We start from the raw sequence: 21864 nt of genomic DNA, 5'->3' as shown, positions 1-21864 counted from the left end.
TCATTTTATCTACTGAACATAACTTAAAGGTTGATCAATTTTATTTTTATAAGAAATCAAATTATTGACAAAATTTCAAAGGATATTTCCTTTATAAGTGCCTACCAACTGAATTCCTAACTGTATCTTAATTTTAACCAGCACTGAAAATGATTGCCCTCTTGTATCAAAATGAACAAGCTGGTGACAGTCAGCAGCTACCCTAAATCAAATTGAATATCATATTCATATTCCAAATTTGTAGGTGAAATCAAAAAAGCATTCCAAGGCTATAAATCAAGTTTAAGGAAACCACTATTAGTGACAAAATTCTTTTCAATGGCCTTCAGTTTTCTTGTTAAAACTTGAATTTATTCCCTAGATAAGAATTACAGGGCAAAGACATCAGTTTCTTTATTTTCAGTTTGCAAGGCATCATCATTTTATTTCAACTTAAAATCGATTTTAGAGTTCTGATGGTTTTGCTTGCAAACAAAACCCTGGAAAACAAAAGGATTTATTCAAAATCATTCATTATATAAAAAAGTTGAACCAAATTTCAGTACAATGATACTTTTTCTCTTTATTCAAATAAATAAAAATGCAGAGATTAAAATCGTGACTATTTTATTATTTTTCACTTTAAAAGGAAATAGTATTCAAGAGCAGTTTTTCTTTTTCATGCACCTAAAAGATAAAAATTAAAACTAACCTGCCACTGCTCTTGCCAGTCATCATAAATTCTGCAGTCTGATATTTCTTTTTCTACATCTGTGGCAGCTAAATGTAGACAGTCCCAAATATGAAGTATATTACAACCATTGAACCAATTATGATTTATTGAAATAGTGTCTTCCTGAAGGGAGAAAACACTTCTTAAAACACATAAGTTTTACTAAATTCAATACATTTTCTTTACATAAATAATCATGTGGTGAACCACATGATTATTTATCATCAATAAAAGCAATGGCGTCAAATTCATTAGTTAAGGATATTATTTAATTTTTCCTTTTATATTTAATATACATAAATCATACTTTTCCAAACATAACTTGTTTTTAGACATATCTAGTCCTGCATGCATAGCAGTAAGCAGTTAATGAAACTTTTTCTTTATATATATGTATATAAAAGTAATCATAGTATATATATAAAGTAATCAAATGATAAAGCAAATGATTTCACATGCTAAACATTTCACATTTTTTTTTGTGAATATAACTAAATATTAAACTGAATTAATAAAAAATCATGAAAAATTAAATATGTTATAAAACAGATGAGAATGTGATTTTCCTGCCTAAATCAGGAGAGCTTGCAAGTTTGTAAAGGGTAAAAAAAAAAAAAAAAATGAAATCAAGACATTCTTCTGTTACATACAATTTAAAAATACTTATAAAATATAAATATATTAACTGGTTTCCAAATACATTAACTGTCAGAAAAGCAAATACTTTACATGAACTATTTGCTTTTCTGACAGATTTTAATACTGATTTTCATATACATATATAGTTAATTTAATGCATTTTTCCTTTTATGTAAGCAAAATGCATTTCCTGAAGAAAAATTATTTTTGTATCATAAAAATAATAATAATAAATGCATTTTTAAATTATTGCAGAAGTCAAACAGCAAATCATGTAAAAGTTATTATCTTAAATTTAGCATTTTGTTCACTTCTGAAATTTTATACAAAAGTAGTCAGATGCAAATAACACCAAGTATGGTCTGAATACATATAGTGTTATGGAAGATTAATGAAAAACATACCAAATTATGTACTTGGTGATACCAACCACTAGGAACAAATATTATTTCTCCAGTTTCCTGAACAACATTCAGATGAGGAATGCAGAGATGTTGTAACTCTTTTTCATTTACAGAATACGGTATTTTCTTTGTGTCATCTAGTAATAGTTCTTCCGTCCCTGGAGGAAATAATAGCCACTTCTTACGACCACAAACATTAGCAGACCAGCTGTAAGAGCCAAATACGTCAGCATGCAATGGTGTCCTGAAAATTAAATAGAAATCTTCATTTCTGTGAAGGCTAAAATTATGTTTAGTTAACATTTAACACTCCGGAGGTTTTGTAAGAGATAAGGTATTGTTTTGTAAAGCGTCAGCAGCTTTGTCAAGAAATTGCTTCAAAAAGTGTGGAAGGTTTCTGTCAATGTATCCACCGAAAGTGTTAAGCAGTTTTTTTACCCCCCCACCTGCGGAGAATCATGCAGATGAACTAATTAGTGAAGACTGTAAAAGTATCAATCACTGTCAGAACTTTGCCCTTCTGGAGTTTTCGAGATGGAGAATGCTTCAAAAGCGATCTGACCCTGTAACAGTAACTGTTTGCTTTATGCTATGGATTTTGCTATCAAATGAAAATTTTGAGGGAAACTGAAAAAGTCAAGACTTTAAAAGAAAAATATATATATGTTTAATTTTTTTCCCGTTCATAAACTTCCATTTTTATGCATGTATACATGTGTGTGTGCATGTTTATATATATATATATATATTTAAATTTTTTGGAAATCAATGTGCATATGGCAGTAATATCAAAATATTTTTGTGTTTCTAATACCCTTCACTTTAGTTATTGAATTTACCTCTTATATACAATTGCTTGCTAGGATAAAAGGAATATTTTCTCACTAAAACAATATGATTTGCGATAGTTCCCAATATAGTTTACTTTTTTTAATAAAGTAAAAATCTTTTTAACTTAGAAAATTTCTTATTTTGTTTGCAACTTCGGGTATTTTTTATCCTTGAGTTTATTTGATGCTATGGATATAAATAATATTTCAAAATTTACTTGATATAATGACAGAACTAATTAACTAAATATGAAGCAAAAAACTTGTTTATTTGCTAATCATAATTACAGACGTCTAAGTTTTTTTCATGCAATTTTCCACTTTTGTGTATAGCCATGAGTAAGGAAAGCGGCAAGTTTATTAATTCTGCCATAATGATATTGTTTCCTTTAAAATCTAAGAAAATATCAGTATATTTTACTATTCCACTACTTATTTGAGGGAAGGGGGCTAAGAGCAAATAAACAGGTGCTCTTAGAAATTCCTGCGTTGAAAAATTATAAGAGCATTAATGAAAAAAAGACATCGGATTTTGACAGATTGATGCTTATGGTTTTATTATATAGATATAATATAATAAATATTTATTATATATAAATATTTATTATATTTCTATATAGCTTTAATTCTTTCTCTTTCTCTATATATAGAAAGAATTAAACATAGACTCTAGTCAAATGCTCATGATGCTTACTTATTTTTTAAATTTTATTTAATTTGACTATGACAAAGCAATCAAATGTTACCTGCCTAAGGTTAGGGATGTCTTTGTGGAGGAATTTCTGAGGGAAACTGTCTTATATACACGTTGTACGTGGGGAAAACAAAGAAAACGCCTATGCAGTGAGCTCATTCGCCGAAACTCAAATTCTCAGTGTTCAGAGACTTTATTGCTCGTTCGCTGATGGGCCAACGCTCTTGATGCATTTTATTGAATATAAGTTTTGTACGTGCAGTTGGAAAATTTAAAATAATTTTTTCAAAATATTATAGTTAAATAGAGGCAATGCATAGTTTTACTAAACATTTTCTATCAGTATTACTTTCAGTATAGTTACCTAATGCAGAAACATATAGTTTTATAAATATTTATATTTATAATTTGGTTTTCGATATAGTTAATTCAGATTTCCAAGAACTCTATACATTCTTACATTTCATTTTTCAGTATAATAATATGCAGTTATTTTTAAAGGGTGTAAATGGTGAAAGTTTTGAAAGATGAAAAGAAAAAAATTATGTTTGTGCTCAAAAAAATGCAAATGATAACGAATATTAAAATAAAATTGTGTAGATCTGATCATGATTAGGTTCATCTTCTTTCAGTTATGTTATTCTCAAGAATATTGATGTGTTCAAGAATACACATGATCAAAGTGCGAATATTAGAAATTATATAAAACATGCACTGAAGTAGAAGTAAGCAACAGAAATTATACCAATTTCAACGAATACCCGGGATAATATGATCACAATCTATCTGAATATTTAAGAAAGTCTTGGCAACATATTTGCTTCCTATAGGCTCATATTTATTTATTATTACATACATGTGTGACTGTTATTTTTTGATACAGAGAATGTTTTTCCCATCTAGGGTTTGCAACAACAACAAAAACAAAAAAAAAAAACAAAAAAAAAAAAAATTAAAAAAAAAATAAAATAAAAATAAACATTTTAATTTCCGCAAAACAAAATACAAAACAGACATTCTAAGGCAAAACTGAAGTGTAAAACCCTTTTGATTCACCAAAATGCACAATATATTTCTACTTCAACTAAAAGAAGCAAAATTAAGTTTTGTTCATATGGCTGGCTCAGTTAGAAATAAATATATAATCTTTTATTCCTTCCTTCCTCTAAAAAACTGAAATTCAACAAGATACTTTATTTTATTTTATTTTTTTTTTACAAAACAAAACACGTAATTTATTCATTGTCAATAAATAATAGTTTATACTATTTGGATATTGCAGAACATAGTACAGCTATTTATTGCAAACATACCAGGGCTGCCATCGTGAAGGGTTTTCTAAGGGAAACTGACTTTACATGAAACACCTATGATGCAGTTATCCCATTCACCTGTGTTCGAACCTAAATCAAACTATCGGCAAGTGTTTTATCATTCGGCTATTAGCAAGGTTCAACTAGACGAAACCAATTCAAAACTTTTATTCACATACAATACTAAACTCGACAATCACAATAAGGGAATTCTAGTCTTACTATATTTCTTGTGCTCTGTAGTTAGCTAATTTTAATGCAATTAGCAGGTATTATCGATATTATAAAACTTTTAAAGTAAATTGCACTTTCGAATTTTCTTTCGTATCATTCTAAATTTTACAGTGGGAGCCCAGTTATACGAACAGAAACAAATAATAGTTATATAGATCCAGGGGGTACTGACTCATGAATAGCAGGTATAAGTATATATATAAAAGGTAAAGTATATATATAAAATGTCTGCAAAGCGATTGTGCGAAAAAAGTGCCATTGAACGTGTTGTTCCTTACCCTGCTAAAGAAAATTTAGAGAAATAAGACGGTTCCTAGCACTTATAAAAGATGCTGAAAGGATCGAAAACTGCATTTAAAAACTTAAAAATGCAACTTCTGTGTAGTTAGCGCTTGAAAGTAATATTTGAAATCTGTCCTGCAAAATTTTGATTAAAAATATATATCAGTTAATTTGCGTCAGACGAGTATGGATTTATTATTCTAATAGCACACTGAAAAACATATTATTCATTGACATATTTATTTCTTTTGCAGAACGAAAAGAAATTTGCTTCATACATTTGTAATAAAATGAGTCAAAAAACTGAAAACTGTTGTGCTGAAGCCTATTCTATTTTTATTTATTTATTTGAAATTGAAACCATGGTTCTGCCCAGAACGGTGAAAAAATTGTTTAGTCGTGCAATCTTTTTGATTCTTTTTGAAGCATGTGTACATTACAACTATCAGGAATCTACTACCAAAATGCACTTTAATTAACGATAATTGCACATTGATTTAGTGAATACTGTATCTTTTTGTTACTCTATAATATCAAGAATACATTTTTAGAACTGGGAAAGAAAATTATATTTAGAATTAAAAGAAAATATGAATTTCACAAATTTTTTGCATTTTACAAAATATTTAAGAATTAATAAAGCTATACTGAAATAGAATATGAAAAGATATTAAAACACAAATTAAATATTAACAAATGACCCAGATATAAAATAATTTTGCTTTTTTATAATACTTATTTCATCAATTCTTTTTTATTTGTCCCCAAATTGATTTCTTTCTCAATGTATTTTTGCTCCAAAAGTGAATACCAAATTGTATGATTGGTATCATTGACAGTGACAAGAATAATATTACCACATTTGTATTAATTACGGAAATATGAGCCAGTTCCGCTTAAAAAGTTCTCAATTGAAGCTTTACTGCTCTTAGGCACAGAGCCAAGAGTATTAATTACGAAATTAACATCACTGCAAATGTAAATCTCAAGAGTAAGCATTGATTGTTATTGATGTCTATTAAAACATATAATATTATGATAATTATTTCAAAAAGTGATACGCCCACCAATGGCCAAGCAGTAAATAATAATAGGGCTGAACACGGGTAGTTCAATTCGAATCCCAGCGACCGGGCTGGCTGCATGGACGTTTTCATGATTTTTCCATTATGTAACATGTATAGAAGCCATTTTCTCTTAGACATTTTTCCATGAAGGCCTCCCTCCTTTGGCAGATAGCCTTCGAGAGCTTTTCAAGTAAACCAAACCAAAGATAAATATTTCAACTGAAGCATAGATATTAAATTTTAAATAATTCTATTTTGTTCTTAGGCTGTGAAATTATTTGAGTGGACGTGAAGGAAGGATGCCATAAAAACTGCATATAAAATGTTAATAAGATGTGAACTGATTTTAAGAAATACATGCATATAATTGGCTTTTTTAGTAAAAGAATCATAAGTATTAACTAATGAATTTAAAAATAAAGGGTAATCAGTACCTAATTTAACATAGCTCATAGGTCCTCAGCCATAAATAACGTCCACAAGCGGCCGAGCAGTAACGTCACTGAACACTAGTATTTTGATCTCGAATTGAGTTTTCCCACTTCTAACATGAATATGAGTCAGTTTTCTTTAAAATGTCTTCCAAGAAGGCATCTCTTCCTATACAGAGACAGCCCTCGTTTGTTTTAATTAACCGTAGTCGTAAATAACAAATTGTTTTCCCATCCAGTCCACCATGAAAGTTAAAGTTGTCTTTCTTTACCTGAGCATCTAATTGTGTCATTTCAAATCTTGATATCCACACCCCCTCTAAAATGTCATAAAAATTATTCAAGAGGCAAAGCAGTATGTAGCCAAAATAGTTATGTATGAACCCATGATGTCACCAAAAAATATTTATGTAGCACCTTGGTTATAAGCCAGGTGCTTATAAGCTTGGTTATAAGCCAAAGTGCGGCTCACGAGCCTGATACGGCTCTTGCAGGAAATTTGTGCGGCTCATGCATATAAAATATATGTATGAAATATGGTAAACTAAAACTATTCAGCGTCCAAAAGGAAGTAATTAATTAGTTTAGACTCATTTTATAAAGTTATCAAGGATTTCTTTCTATTTAAAACCTCCTCTACTACTTCTATAATAATGTAAATATGAACTTGTGGCTTTTAGAAAATCTAGATGAAGCTCTTGAACATTCCTGAATTCAAACGCCTCCTACTGACATGAAGTTTGGCCAACCCTGTTATAAGCATAACACGTAGCTCTTTTGGCCAATGTGCAGTGCTGAAATTGTATGGATGCCAAGTCTCTGATTTTTGTAAAAGTGAAAACAGATCATTATACATGATGAGAACAAAGCCATAAAAAAGAAGGATTTCTTGAAAAAGGTAAATGCTTCTTTACCAACTGTTCTTGTTTTTTTAATTAATAAAAATTCTTTAATATGCAGCAAGATAAGGACAGAAAGTGCTGTCACGATTTTATACTAATTACACAAACATTTCATCTAATACTTCTTCATTTGCATACACATAAATAAGAGAAAACTGAGACTTATTTGAAATGTTGGTAATTTCATCTACAAATATGGTAAAAAAAAAAATCTGATTTTTTTAATTGTCATTTGATTTTATTAATCCGTAAAATAAGTGATAAAATCAAATAAAATTTTTTAATGCATTTTGGTTTTTTCTCTGAATACTGCTAAAGTCTCTAAATGTTTTCTAACAATGGATCACATTGAGAAGTATAAAAGTTCCAATTCATTTCTATGGTTACTAGATTTTGATCTTGTCACCTCTGAATGAAAGTTTTTGCTTTGCAAGGAATCAAACCACATTTATGAACTACTTCAAAATTTCTTGATTGCACTTTATATTTGCATTGCACAAAATAATACTTTACACCACTTTTTGATTATTCACACTTCCCACTGGAAAGTTATGAGAATTCAAGAAGTAAAGCAGTATGTCACCAAAATGGTTATACGACAACCTACAATATCACCAAAATGTATGTATAAGGAAACCCAGGTATGTGCATAGCCCATGTCTGTTTTGGCTTTGTACACTATGCAAACTGCACAGATACTGACTTTGTATAATTCTATAATTTTTTTAAAAGAAAAAACAGATTGCTAGGGATGTGGGAAGAGCAAGAGTGCAAAAAAGGAGGATTTCTAGAAAAAAAAATGTGTTTTATTACTGATGTTTAAATTTTACTGAATCATTGCTCCTGTATGAAATTCTTACAAGAGTTGGTGAGAATGCCATAATTTTGGTAATGGCTGTTGCCTTTTGTCCTTCAGCTTGGTGAAAAGGTAGTCATCAATGAGTTCTTGAATGCTTTTCAAATTTAGCAATAAATATGAGTCTTTTCAGTGGTGGTAAGGATAATTTAATTAGAAAGTACTCATTTTGCCTTGCTTGGTCACTGAGTTCAGTTTCAATACATTGGGTTTTCAGAAGAGTCATGACATATTTTGATAAGAGATGGCAAGCGTTGATTTGTGGAAGTACTAGAGTTATTTGCATCCATGCAATCATTATGTTATGAATAACTAAGAGGTTGAGTGTCATGTGTTCTAACACTGATCTTTGATTTGCTTTTGCAGATTTGACAAAACATGGTAGATGGAAAACCAAAAGCTGCATTTCTGCCATATTTTATTTTTTTATTTCAGAAAAGGGAAGAATGTGCGACAAGGCTAGGAAAAGTTGAATGAAGTTCATGACAACGCTTTACAACACAAACATCAGTGCCAATACTGGATCACAAAATTTGCTAATGATTTTGATCTCTATAATGCTATTCAGTCAGGAAAGCCTACCAAGGTTGATGGTGACCAGAAAAGACATTAATAAATTAGCCATCGTTACACAACACGAGAGATTGCAGAAACATTGTAAGGTTTATCCTAAGTTTTTAACAGTTATTTTTAGTTAGAGCTACTTTCCTGTCTTTCCTAATTTCAGCTTATAATTTCCTACCAGAATGTGTTTTTAGGATTGTGTTTAATGCAAACAAGTAAAAGTGGTATTTAAGTTGAAGTTCCACTGACTTTGTTAGAGCCAGAGATTCTGACTAGCACGCGTTCGCCTTTTGCCTATGACTCTCTCTAAGCTATTACTACACTCGACCAGATTTCAGGCCCTTGATAGCTTCGCCAGCTTATTTGATATTTAGGGGCCAACTACTTAGAAAGGGCTTGATAGCTTCGGCTATATCTTTTAGTTAAGCATTAGTTAAGTTTTATTTCTTATTACTTTGAGTTGAAGCCCACGTGCAGGCTTTACGCTCTGAGAAAGGAGCCGACTGTTAAGTTCTTATTTTGAATAATAAAGGGTCATTAAGCCTTCTTGAGTTTTACATCTGAGTTCCCAAACTCAAGCAATTATTCGTTTATCTGTTCACAATGTTCCTACACATTTAGGTGTTAGATAAAACACAACATTCCTCATTCAGCTGTTATTGATTATCTAAAGAAACTGGAATACATACGCAAGATCAATGTGTGGGTTCCTCATAAACTCAAAGAAGTTAATTTGATAGTATGGATAAACATAGATAAACACATATGACATGCTATTTAAACATGAGGTAAAGAATCCATTTTGAAACAACTGATAACTGGTCATGAGAAGTGAATTATGTACAACTATATGAGACGTAGTGTGTGGTCCCGAAGCGGTGATCTGCCTCAAACAACATCAAAAGCAGAGACATTCATTAGAGAAAGATTATGCTGTTAATGTGGTGGTTTTTTTTAAAGGTGTGTTTTTTTAGCTTTTGCCCAGAAACCAAACAATCAATCCAAACTTTACTATCAACAGTTGAACGTTTTGAATGAAGACATCATCCTGAAATGGCCATAACTCGTTAATCATAAAGAAGTTAAGTTTCATCATGAAGACATTAAACCACATGCAAGTCTGGTCCAAAACCTTTTGGAGTGTGGATGGGATCTCTTGCCACATCCAACACATTCACTTGACTTTCACCATCAGACTTTCACTTGTTTCACTCTCTTCAACAGTCCTTTCATGGTATGTTATTCCAATCCAGTGATAATGGGGTTGCCTATAAAGAAGCCCCCCTTTTCAATTTTTTTCACTGATAAAGACAAGTCTATTTATGAACAAGGAATTCTGCAGCCTGTTGAAAAATAGCACAAGGTTATTCAGCACTTTACATGATTTCTGATTAGGCAATATACCATCGATTGAAATGCATTCATTGTATCAGGAAATAAACGTTGTAAAACATAGACCATATGCATCATGACTTTTCCGACACCCCCAGTTATTATGTATGCATGAATATGCATACTGGTATGATATGATGCTGGTATTCATGACTATGCATAGCTTTTGTCAAAATACTCAGTCTATTATAACCTGCTGTCCAAGCAGAATTTCTGTAATATTTTATTTCTACATTAAGAATGGAAATGCAAGAACCTGTCTTTCTTTGGAAATCAAATATTTCTTTTCTTTGAAATTTCTTCTACAAAATGGAATTTTTAATACATCAGCTATAATGCTTTTGTTTTTCAGATTAGACATATTATTCAATAAGTTTTCAAATACTTCAAAATGTAGAGAGAAAACAAAATCTGGAAAAAAACACAGATGAAAATTAGCAAAGTTCGAAAACAAATGATAAATAATATGCAAGCCATGCAGATAAGTGAGTGTGTAGTTAGGCAGCTTATATAAAGTGTTCTTGTGGGGGCTTCACAGACACAAGCAACAGAAGCTGAAATTCACTGCTACATCACAGAAACCAGTAAAAGAATTTTGTCTAAATGTTCTGAATGTTCAGTTTTATTCGAACCTCATTTAAGGACTGAGCAGTAGCATGAAGGAAACATGAACTGACATTCGGTTGACGACTTTGCTGAGTCAGCTGCATATTCACATATAAATAATTTTGTCTTCCCTAACTGGTTACGACTTAAACCCAGTCAACAGGTGAGAAGGGTATGAATGACTATTATGCCTTTACGACAGCAATAACCACTATAGAATACTATGAACGTGCCCATAAAGGTACCCATTTTTAATAAATAGGAAACTGATGACTTGGTTGTCATAGCAACATTTTTTCACAAATGTATGCTGCTGGGTAACCTGTTCATCGACCTTTAAAGCCTAGTTAAAACTGTGGATATGAAAGTAACATTATGACTAGTTAGTTACGTTGAACAATGAAGTACATATTAATGTCATGTACAGAAATTTTAATAATTACAATATATTCACAATTAGGATTAACTGAAAACTTTTATTAGCAATTAGTTATACATTTTCTTTAGCCCAAGCACTGCTTGGAATGCTGGGGTGAAATGCGCGTTATTGCAAGAAAAAATTTTAAAAAACACAACAAGAATTATTTTAAGCATGACAGTCTTTAAGTATAAATGATAAAACAGAGAAATGAAGAATATAATGCACTGCTTTTATCTACTGTAAATTGTAAGAAATTTGAAGCTCAAGCTGATAATATCAGCATTGACAGCTGAACCAATTCCTTTCTCAAATAGCTCCAGGTGTAGTACATGTGAAACTTTCTAAATCAGTCACAAATTCCCCATTACGCTTGATAGGAAGATGATACTTTCTTATTAAAATTTAAGTTAAAACAGTCATCTGATAATTTTCAGAAACCTTACAAATATGAAAAGTTTGTAGATAAACAACTACACAAAATCTACAATTAATGAATTTTAGTTTTCATTCCCAACTGAAATCCACTAGAAGCAAGTGTTTGCATCTTTGTACCATATTTCAAGTAATTTGCTGAGACACTTTTTGCAGACACATTGTGCAATAACATCATTTGGTTTATATTATCAGCACAGCTATGGGAAAACATTATTACTAAGCAGCACCTATTGTACAATTAACTTATTACATGAAACATGAGATTTAAAGTTAGATTATTTGAATATGGCAAAGCAGGAGATGATTATTTGCCTAAGAAAAGGGATGCCTTTATAGAAGACGTTTTAAGCAAAATTTGCTCATCACATTATACACAGGGATAAAATTAAACATGCAGCCAGCCCATCTGCCTGAGTTTGAGCTACCAGGATTCAGCAGCCTTAACCATTCATGCTCAAAAAGTGACAGAAGGGACGGCTTACAGCTACCATAGGTCACAGGGCATTCCTGTTCTTTCCACAGGTGGCACCAGACTTATGCAGCAGCTCTCTTCACTAACACAATACTTCTCTGGACACGGTCCATTCCCAGCCCATGTCTACTTCTTCAATACTATGACACAGATCTTTGCATATGCAGTAGAGAAGAACAGTGGACCACAACATATTTGACTGTACACAGGCATCAAGATACCACCTTTAAAAAAAAAAAAAAAAAGCTTCTGCAAACTGGTCAGTGTGGGTCACTAACAATAGTAGTAACAGACTTGCACAAAATAAAATTTGGCTCAATCATTACATACTGTACCACTGCCTACTCAGCCATGTCAAGCCATATGCAGCCTTCCCCAAACATGTGCACAATAAAAATTTTTCACAGCAAAACAGTGGTCCACTCCTTCTCTATGTTCAATGTTGTTACCCATATTCAATTTTGTACACAGTTCTATATTGATATGTATTATAGTACATATCAATACAGAACCAAAATTCAAACCAATGCCAACTTTTTTTTCCCCTATTCAGTATGGATTCTTTTACATGCCTTGTGCATGCTCATATGATACTTTTCCATAATAAAACACGTGAAGAGTCTGGATTCTTAATTTTTCTTTTGCAATAAATAAAATTCCTTCATATTGAAAAAACAGTCATTTGTTAGTATGAATTCGTATGATCAATTATTTGGCTTCATAGCCATCTTTTTGTTTGACATACATCTCAGACTGAAACATTCCACATTTAAATATCATTGGTACTAAGATCATACCTTGGTTTTTGAGTTCCAGAGCGTAAATAGTTTATATCCCTGATGCCAACCTGGCCAATCATTGCTTGTTATTTTCTTCTCTTATTACCATACGAGTATAAGCACATGAAAGCTTGAGAAAAGACTCACACAGCGATGTCTAAACTTTTTTTTAAACATTAGTAATTGAATATCAAAGAGCATGGTGACCTTTTATGCTGGTTTAGTGATGATAACAGAATTCAAACTCCGCTTTGAAGTACTAAGTGTATTGAAGGAGAAATTTATCAAAAATTTCTTTCTATGTGCAAAAAATAGAATTTGTAAATAATTTTGTAATACTCATAGGACAAAAAATTACATTCACTGCTGTTTGAACTGAAAATAACTGATTTGTTATTCAGTTACACCAGAACTGATATGAAAGCTGATGTAGCCACACCCGGGTAGCAGAATTTATGGGAGGTAAAATATTTAAAATTTAGAGAATCAACAACAAAATTAGCAAAATTCTTAGAATTTTGAAAAGGCTCTGGGATGTAAAATTTAAGAGTGGCAAAATGTTTAGAATTTAGGGAGGTACTTGGCAGTGGAATTTAGGACCTGCACAGACTGTACCAGGCCACAAAATTTCTATCAATGGCTATGAATAAGTCATTAAGTATGAGTGGAAATTTATTTACTCAGGATTCACATAAACCTTAAGCATGGGTGGGAAGTAAGCATAAGTATAATAAATAACTAATACATTTAAGGCTTAACTTTGCCAGTGCCCAATAGAAGCAAGATAAAATTTGGTGAAACAACATGTCTTTAGCAGTCAATCTCATGATATAGGAGACACTAGCTAAGCTTTATGACGGCAGTTGGAAATTTGAAATTTTCAGATATTATAAACAAAAAGCAAAATTTCTAATTAATATAATTTGTGAAGAAATGCAGAGAAGTGGTAATAATAAATAAAGATGGTACAACAGAAGTTTTTTATTGCACTGACAATGCCCCGATCATCAATCAACTACACGAAATCTGTAGTATGGTTCTAAATACACAAAATATCACTACCAATCATGAAGAAAGTGACTGAAAAAGGTTGTTGAGAAATGAAAAAATTTTGTTTGAGAATTTAGAAGGAATTCTCAGTGCAGCATTTACAGGACTTGAATAATGGAACTCTGTAACTGAAAAAGAAATTATGCCATCTATAAAATTAAAGAGAAAGTATTAGTACAAAAAATTAAGCAAATTAAACAACTTACATTGAATGAAACATTTAATAAAAGCAAACAAATAAATATAAAGCTTTTTCTTTTTTTAATGAACTTTGATTCCTTTAATCTTACACATTGTTCGTTATTTCATAAATCACAATTTTATATTTTTAATTTTATAATTTCTACATGCCATCTTACTAGACTCAAACTGATGATCAAATATTAGGAAAAATTCTAAATCCGAAATCACTGAAGTCCCACTAATTCTGGATCTCAGACATTATACTGCCTTTTTCAATTTGACTACTTATTTATCAACAGCCCATATGTTTAAATAATGTCTCCTCCTGCATAAGCGTATGCATTAGCTGCAATTTAACTCATCCATACAATGCTGTTATAAGCTTTTCTTTCTTTGACAGCTCAAAGTAATGCATGTGCTGAAACCAAAGTGTCATGTCATTATTAACTAGTTTCCAAGCTATATGCAGTAAGTGCAAAGGAACACATCTTGCTGTCAGAGCTCTAATATCTTCTGATAAGTTGGAATTTAAACTCCATATGGCTAACACTAATGGACAGAGGCCAACTCAAATGGTGACCAGTCTTAAACACTTGGCCACTGGTAAAATTCAAGAATTTAAAGAATTTAAAACACAAGTATATTCAGATGAGCTTGAAATAATGGCTGCTTTTCTAAACAATATTGCTTAGTTTAAAAAACACATATGAACAACAATAAATGGTATATATTATACCACTGAAAGCTTTGACAGCTCTTTATTTAATAAACTATCAGTATTTGACCCACTTTTTTTGTCCCAGCAATTTAACTGGAAGCTCTATTTAGAAAGTTTTAAGTACAAACTTTCTACAGGCAATTGTTTCAATCTGTTATTCTTTTACCAACCACATTCAGCTTACCATACTGTGTCTTTTAACATACATTTTGTAACATATAATAGTTAATTTACAGCCTTGTTCATAAAAATGAAACATAGCTTACTGAGAATCAATCAGGTTTATATCAAACCAAAGCACAGAATGTTATACTTGCATTGTTACATTATTCTTATCCATAAATGGTGGTAAATCACCCTGCTTAGCAACTGTTTCACAGTTGATGGGATAATATGTAAGTACTCAAATAATAAAATATCCACTAGTTATATTCAATTAAAAAATCAAATATAATTACTTCAAATCAATTTAGATAAAAATACCATGTTCCTTTAGGGCCCATATATACAAACTGGTAATCATCATTTTCATGTTCACAGAATTCATTTAACCAGTCAGAGCTGAAGTATGATGGAGTACTGTAAGCATTATATTCAGGATAATCTCTATAATTAAAAAGAATATTTTTGTCACCATAAAAATATGCTCATTTTAATCAATGAGAATAAAAATGTTCATTATATGGTCATTACTAATTGAGTATTAAAACAAAAAATTTTAAAACTCCAATAATTTTAAATATTTGGTTAAATAGACTGAGGGGAAAAAAATCCCAACACTAAGAAGGATTTGTGCTAGATAAACGAAATTTGGCAGGCATGTTTATATATCTGAAAGATGACGTCTAATTCAAATCTCGCGCTAGGTGAATAAGTGTGGCACTAGTAGCGCCACTATGAGCATGCAAATCAGGCTTACTTTAAATATGTGCTGTAAAGTTTGTGAGCATTATTTATCATTATAATTTGATGTTAGTCAAGAATGACTTTAAGAAGAACAAAAAAGCTATTATCAGCAGCTCAGTGAATTTGAAAGAGGTAATGTAATAGGCATATGAGAAAATGGATTTTCTTTCTGTGATATTGCAGAAAGACTTGGCAGAAATGTACCTACTGTGAATGATTGTTGGCAGCAGTGGTAAAGGGAAGGTACTGGTTCAAGAATTACTGAGTTCCGGGCAGCTACGTGGCTCTGACTGAGAGAGAAGACCGCTGTACTCGGCATATGACTGTAGCACATTGTACTGCATCTGCAGCAGAACTGAGTTACCTACAACAAACTGTTACAAATTGGTTACTGAAAGGAGTGCTCTGAGCCAGATGCCCTGTAGTGTGCATTCCACTGACTCCAAACCATTGTCATTTGTGATGTCAGTGGTGACAAGCTAGAGCTCACTGGAGGATGAAGTGGAGATCTATTGTGTTTTCTGGTGAAACCCGGTTCTGCCTAGGTGCCAGCGATGGTCGTGTGTTGGTCAGGTGAGTGACTACAACCAACCTGTCTGTGGCCTAGATACACTGAACCTACACCTGGGGTTATGGTCTGGGAAGCAATTTCGTATGAGAACATGAGCACTCTTGTGGTTATCCCTGACTGCAAATCTGTACTTGAGTCTGGTGATTCAACCTGTTCTGCTACTATTCATGAAAAGTATTCAAGGGGATATTTTCCAACAAGATAATGCATGCCCTCATACCGCTGTTGTAACCCAACAGGCTCTACGGACTTGACATGTTGCCTTGACCAGCTAGATCACCAGATCTTTCTGTAGTCGAGCACATATGGGAAAAATTCAGCATCATTCATAACCAGCATTAACTCTCTCTGTATTGACCAAACAAGTGCAACAGAAATGGAACTCCATCCCACAAATTGACTTCTGACATCTGCATAACATAACACATGCATATTTGCATTCAAAATTCTGGCGGTTATGCCAGTTATTAACATACCAGCATTTCAAATCTGAAATGGTTCTTCTTGCACTTGCATTAACCTGTGATCTTGAATCAATTAAAAATTTCACTCAGACAAATGTATTGCCAAAATTTCATTACTCTACAATACTTTTTTCTTGGTGATAGGATTTTTTTCCCCATCAGTGTAGTTAGGGAAATAATTATAAAAAATCCATTTCCAAAATTATTCACACTGCAAGAATATTACTCTCCTTATAAGTGTAAAATATATAGTAAACTTGGGAACTGAATTATCAGATTTCTTTTATACTAAAAAAGGACTAAGCAAGGACTAGCCCTTTCCTACCAGCTGTTTAATATTGCCCTTGAAAAAGCAATAACAGACTCGAGTGTACAGACACAAAAGACTTTATTCATAAAATCTGTGCAGTTATTGGCCTTTGCTGATGACACTGACATTGTGAGAAGAAAGAAGGCAACAATATACGCCTTTTGCATGCTTGAGTCAGTAGCAAAAAATATTGCTTTGACCGTCAATGAAGAAAAAACCAAGTTCATGATGACAAAGAGATGACATAACATGATATCGCTGAAAATAAATTACTATGTTTTTAAGGAGGTAAAAAATTTTAAATATTTGGGTACAATTGTAAATAATAATAATGATATAACTATTGAATCAAGACCCAAATTCACATGGTTAACAGATGCTATTATGGATTATGAAACCAGTTTAAATCAAAATACTTCAGCAGTAAGACTAAAATACAATTGTATAAGACTATACACTGCTGTATGGAAGTGAGTGCTAAACAATGAATAAAGCAGATGAGGATAGAGTAATAACATTTGAACAACAGATTTTGAAAAGAATTTTTGGGACAGTAAGGGAAAATGGAAGGTAGAGAGTAAGATATAATTTTGAAGTACAGCAAAAATTTAGAGAATCAAATATAATAAAAGTTATTAAAGCCTCTCAACTAATATTGCTAGGCCATATATTCAGATATGAAGATGAAAACCCAGTGAAGAAAATGACATTCCAAAAGTCAGAAGGAAAGAGAAGGAGCTTTTAAATTGAAAGTCACAGAATTTGCACAGGAGAATGGAAAAAGAGCAGCAGCAAGAGTATATAAGATGGACGAAAAGTGTGTGCGTAATAGGAGCAAACAGCGTGATGAACTGGTGGCAATGAACAAAACACGATGTGCATTTCGTGGTTTGAAATGCAAGTTTCTGAACTTACAAAAAATAATAAATGCATATGTTTTTGATAGGCATGCTCAAGGGTACACATTAGCATGGGAAATGTACCAAATAAGAGCACGAAAAGAAGACATTCCTACATTGCAATTCCAGGTGTGTAGAGGCTGGTTGCGGTGAAGGATGAAACAAAATGGATTTTCATACAGTGTGTCAGAACAGATTCTTATAAAAAATAATGTGTGCAAGATATTTAAAAAAATTTTTTTATTTAATTTGTGTAAAAGTAAATATTATAATTGCAAGTGTTAGTTAATTTGTGCCTCTATATTGTGCTCCTGTGCGAACTACAGTATAAAGTCCATAATCTTGACGTCCATTATCTGGACTTCATAGCCACAAACATATGCATGCACTTCATACGTGTTTGATGCATGCATCCGCTACGCATGACCATAAAGCTATAAGCGTTTACCCATGCACACTTCCGATAGTGAAGAAAGTAACACAGAACGTTATTGAAAACAAAAAAATTTCAATTGACTAGTTAGTCAGTATTCTCGACACAGCAATTACAGGACTTGAACAGTGGAACTTTGTAACTGAACAAGAAATTATATCTGTTTATAGAATTAAAGAGAAAGTATTATCACAAAAAACGAAGCAACTTAAACAACTTACATTGATAGAAATGTTTACTAAAGTAAACAAATAGATATTAAACTTTTTTTTTTGTAAATTTTGGTACCCCTTAGATCATAATAGCTCTTTATTTTATAAATTATGGTTTCAAATTTTTAATTGCATAATTTCAGCATGCCATCTTACTAGATTTAAATTGGTGATCTATAATCTGGAAGAACCCCTAATCCAGAAACGTCAAAGCCTCAACAAGTCCGGATTACGGACTTTGTACTGTAATATGTGCCCATGGTTGATGACATAAACGGGGTAATTTATATTATATACTAGGTGTACCCGCCCGGCGTTGCCCGTGCATTTAGAAAATGCAGATAAGTGAATAGCGCAGGAATAGTAGTGTAGGACATGTAGACTGTCTCTCTCTCTTCCCCCCCCCCACAAGCTACAAAAAAGAAATGAATTGTAATTAATCGATTTAATGTATCGTCAAAACAGCAAACTAATGCTAGAATAAAGAAATCAATTGTTACAATCGAACGTTATTTGAAAACAAATAATAATATCAGTGAGTCAAAAAAACCGTGATTAATTAATTATAAATAATTTTTTAAAAATTTTTCTAATTCAAAAATCGAAAATCGGGCTTCGAGGTCTGGTGGCCAGCCCCTTTGTGCTTCCGTATAAAAAATTCCAGGTCCCTGTGTGCGATAGATTTGGCTGGAGAGCTCGGTCAGACAGACAGACAGACACATTACACTTGCTTTTATTATTATAGATGTGGATGGGAGAAAGTGAGTTTGTAAATTTTAGGTAGCTATTAAACAACTTTAAATTTCATACTTTTATTACTTATGCCATTTTCTTCCCCTTAGAACTAACTTAACTGTTTAAAATGAAATTTACACCCAAAATTACTCAAGAAAAAAGCGCGACATTTGAACGATCCATGTAATGTCCGCACCCACATTTTAGTGATGCAATTTTAGTAAAAAAAGTGCAGACACTAATGTATGTGCTATATATATCATGCAAGGGTGCAACTTCCCCCCCCCCAAAAAAAGGGGATGTTGAAAGGCATTTCAAAAGCATGCATGGCAGTTTTGATACATATTTCCCGTTAAAAAGCGAATTGCATAAACAAACATTAAAAGAATATAAATCGCAATTAATCGAACAACAATCATATTTTATCAAACCAAATACTATATCTAAGACTGCAAAAGTTGCATCTTTTCATGCGAGCCATCTGTTAACAAAACATTAGAAACCTTTCGCAGATGGAGAAATAATAAAAAAATGCATTTCTGGAAGCCAGCGATTCACTGTTTGATTCATTCAAGAACAAAAATGAAATTATTTCCACAGTTAAAAAGGTAAAACTTTCGTGTAGAACTGTTACGTACCATATAGAAATGATGAATTCTAATCTGGTTGATCAGCTAACTGAAGCTATTACTAACTGTATTTGCTTTTCCTTGCAGTTTGATGAATCTACGGACATGGTTGATATTTCTCAAATTTGCATTTTTATAAGAATGGTTTTTAAAGATATGAATGTTAAAAAAGAATTACTAATATTATTACCTCTAAAGAAGAAAACATGAGGTGAAGATGTTTAATGCTTCTTCAAAAAATACATAGAGGAGGGGAAAAAATCCAATTTATAAAGTTGTATAGATGACAACTGATGGGATCAATGACCAGTACAGTCAATGGATTTTTTGCTATGTGTATCAGAAATGATGACTTACAGTATTTCCTTTCATACTGCATTATTCACCAACAGGCCCTCTGCTGTAAAATTCTAAATATGCGTCATGTTATGGGAATTTACATGAAAATTCTGAACTCAGTTTGAAGATGAAGTCTTCAGAGAAGAATGTTTCGGGACCAACTAGAAGAAAACGAATCTGATTATGGGGAATTGTTAATATCATGCAGATGTTCTTTGGTTGAGTATATTTTTACAGATTCACGTGATTATGACGTGATTGTGGACCTACTACAAGAGGTAAAAAATTTTTTTTGGAATGAAATGATAAAGCATTTGTTGAACTTACTGATGACATTTAGTGGATGGATTTAGCTTTTGTTGTTGATATAACAAGCCATTTCAATGAACTGAACTTAAAAATTCCAAGGAAAAAATCAAACAATAGTAGAATTAATTGGATTTGTTAGTACTTTCAAAAACAAGCTAAAGCTAATATCTTCCCAGTTGATGAACAATGAACTAAAAAATTTCAAAAATATTTCTGACGAGTTGTTTAAAAAACATTAAACAAAGAGAAATATTATGATGAAATAATGTAAAACGTCACTCAGAATTTGAGAATTTGACCAATTATTACATTCATGTGTTACTCATTTGGCAATGTTGATGTCAACAATTTGGCAATGTTGAATAACTGAAAATATATTATTATTAAGTTATAAAATAAGTTATATACGCTCTTTATCTCTTGAGGAAAATGAAGTTTTACTCCTTCAAAATGACATAATTTTAAAAGCACATAGTTCAGAACCTAAGAATAACTTTTGGAATCTAATGGACAAAGTAAAGTACTGTAATAATAATAATAATAATAATAATAATAATAAAAAAACAATTGCATTTAATTTAACGTTGTTCTTTGGCTCTACCCACTTGTGTGAATCTCTATTTTCAAAGCTGAACATAATTAAGACAACATATTGTTCCCGTCTCACAGACGACCACTTAGAATCCAGTGAAAGATTAGGAGTTACTAATTATATACCGAGCTATTCAAGGTTAGTGGACAGTATGCAGACTATTATGATGTGATTGCGGTGAATTTGACTGATGGGAAAACATTTGTAAGGGTTTATTTCTAAGTTGGATGTTGATTAGGAAGTACATTGCGTATTTTGTGCTTTACATCGTAAAATGGCTGCTGGTGGTAAACTGGGTGTTTGGTGGTATAGCACAAGACAGCGGAAGGTGTTTTTTTTTTTTTTTAAGTGGTTGAGGACAGAATAAAAGAAACTTTGTTGGATGTAATTCAATGGAATATTTTACCTGGAACAATGATCATATCCAGCTGCTGGAAGTTGTACAATTGTCTTTTTGGTAATAGCTTCGTTTACTTGTCAG

General features: G+C 31.9%; 1 protein-coding gene across 2 annotated transcripts in view; it reads right to left on the bottom strand.

The window, feature by feature from the left end:
• JMJD4 (jumonji domain containing 4) overlaps positions 1 to 21864 on the bottom strand; it is a 48432-nt gene that overhangs the window by 8153 nt on the left and 18415 nt on the right. The window contains exons 3-5 of one of the 2 annotated variants that reach the window (XM_085813907.1): positions 15468 to 15590; positions 1756 to 1999; positions 692 to 835 (exon numbers count right to left, since the gene is read on the bottom strand). In XM_085813907.1, coding sequence (XP_085670033.1) covers positions 692 to 835; positions 1756 to 1999; positions 15468 to 15590 — 511 coding nt within the window. The remainder of the gene's footprint in view (positions 1 to 691; positions 836 to 1755; positions 2000 to 15467; positions 15591 to 21864) is intronic. The other variant, XM_085813908.1, reaches the window with a different exon arrangement.

This window comes from Stegodyphus dumicola, chromosome 3, assembly GCF_044657685.1.
Source record: "Stegodyphus dumicola isolate Sdum_Otavi_A_Nest chromosome 3, ASM4465768v1".
NCBI classification, from domain to species: domain Eukaryota; kingdom Metazoa; phylum Arthropoda; class Arachnida; order Araneae; family Eresidae; genus Stegodyphus; species Stegodyphus dumicola.
This window is presented reverse-complemented; position numbering and strand designations above follow the sequence as displayed.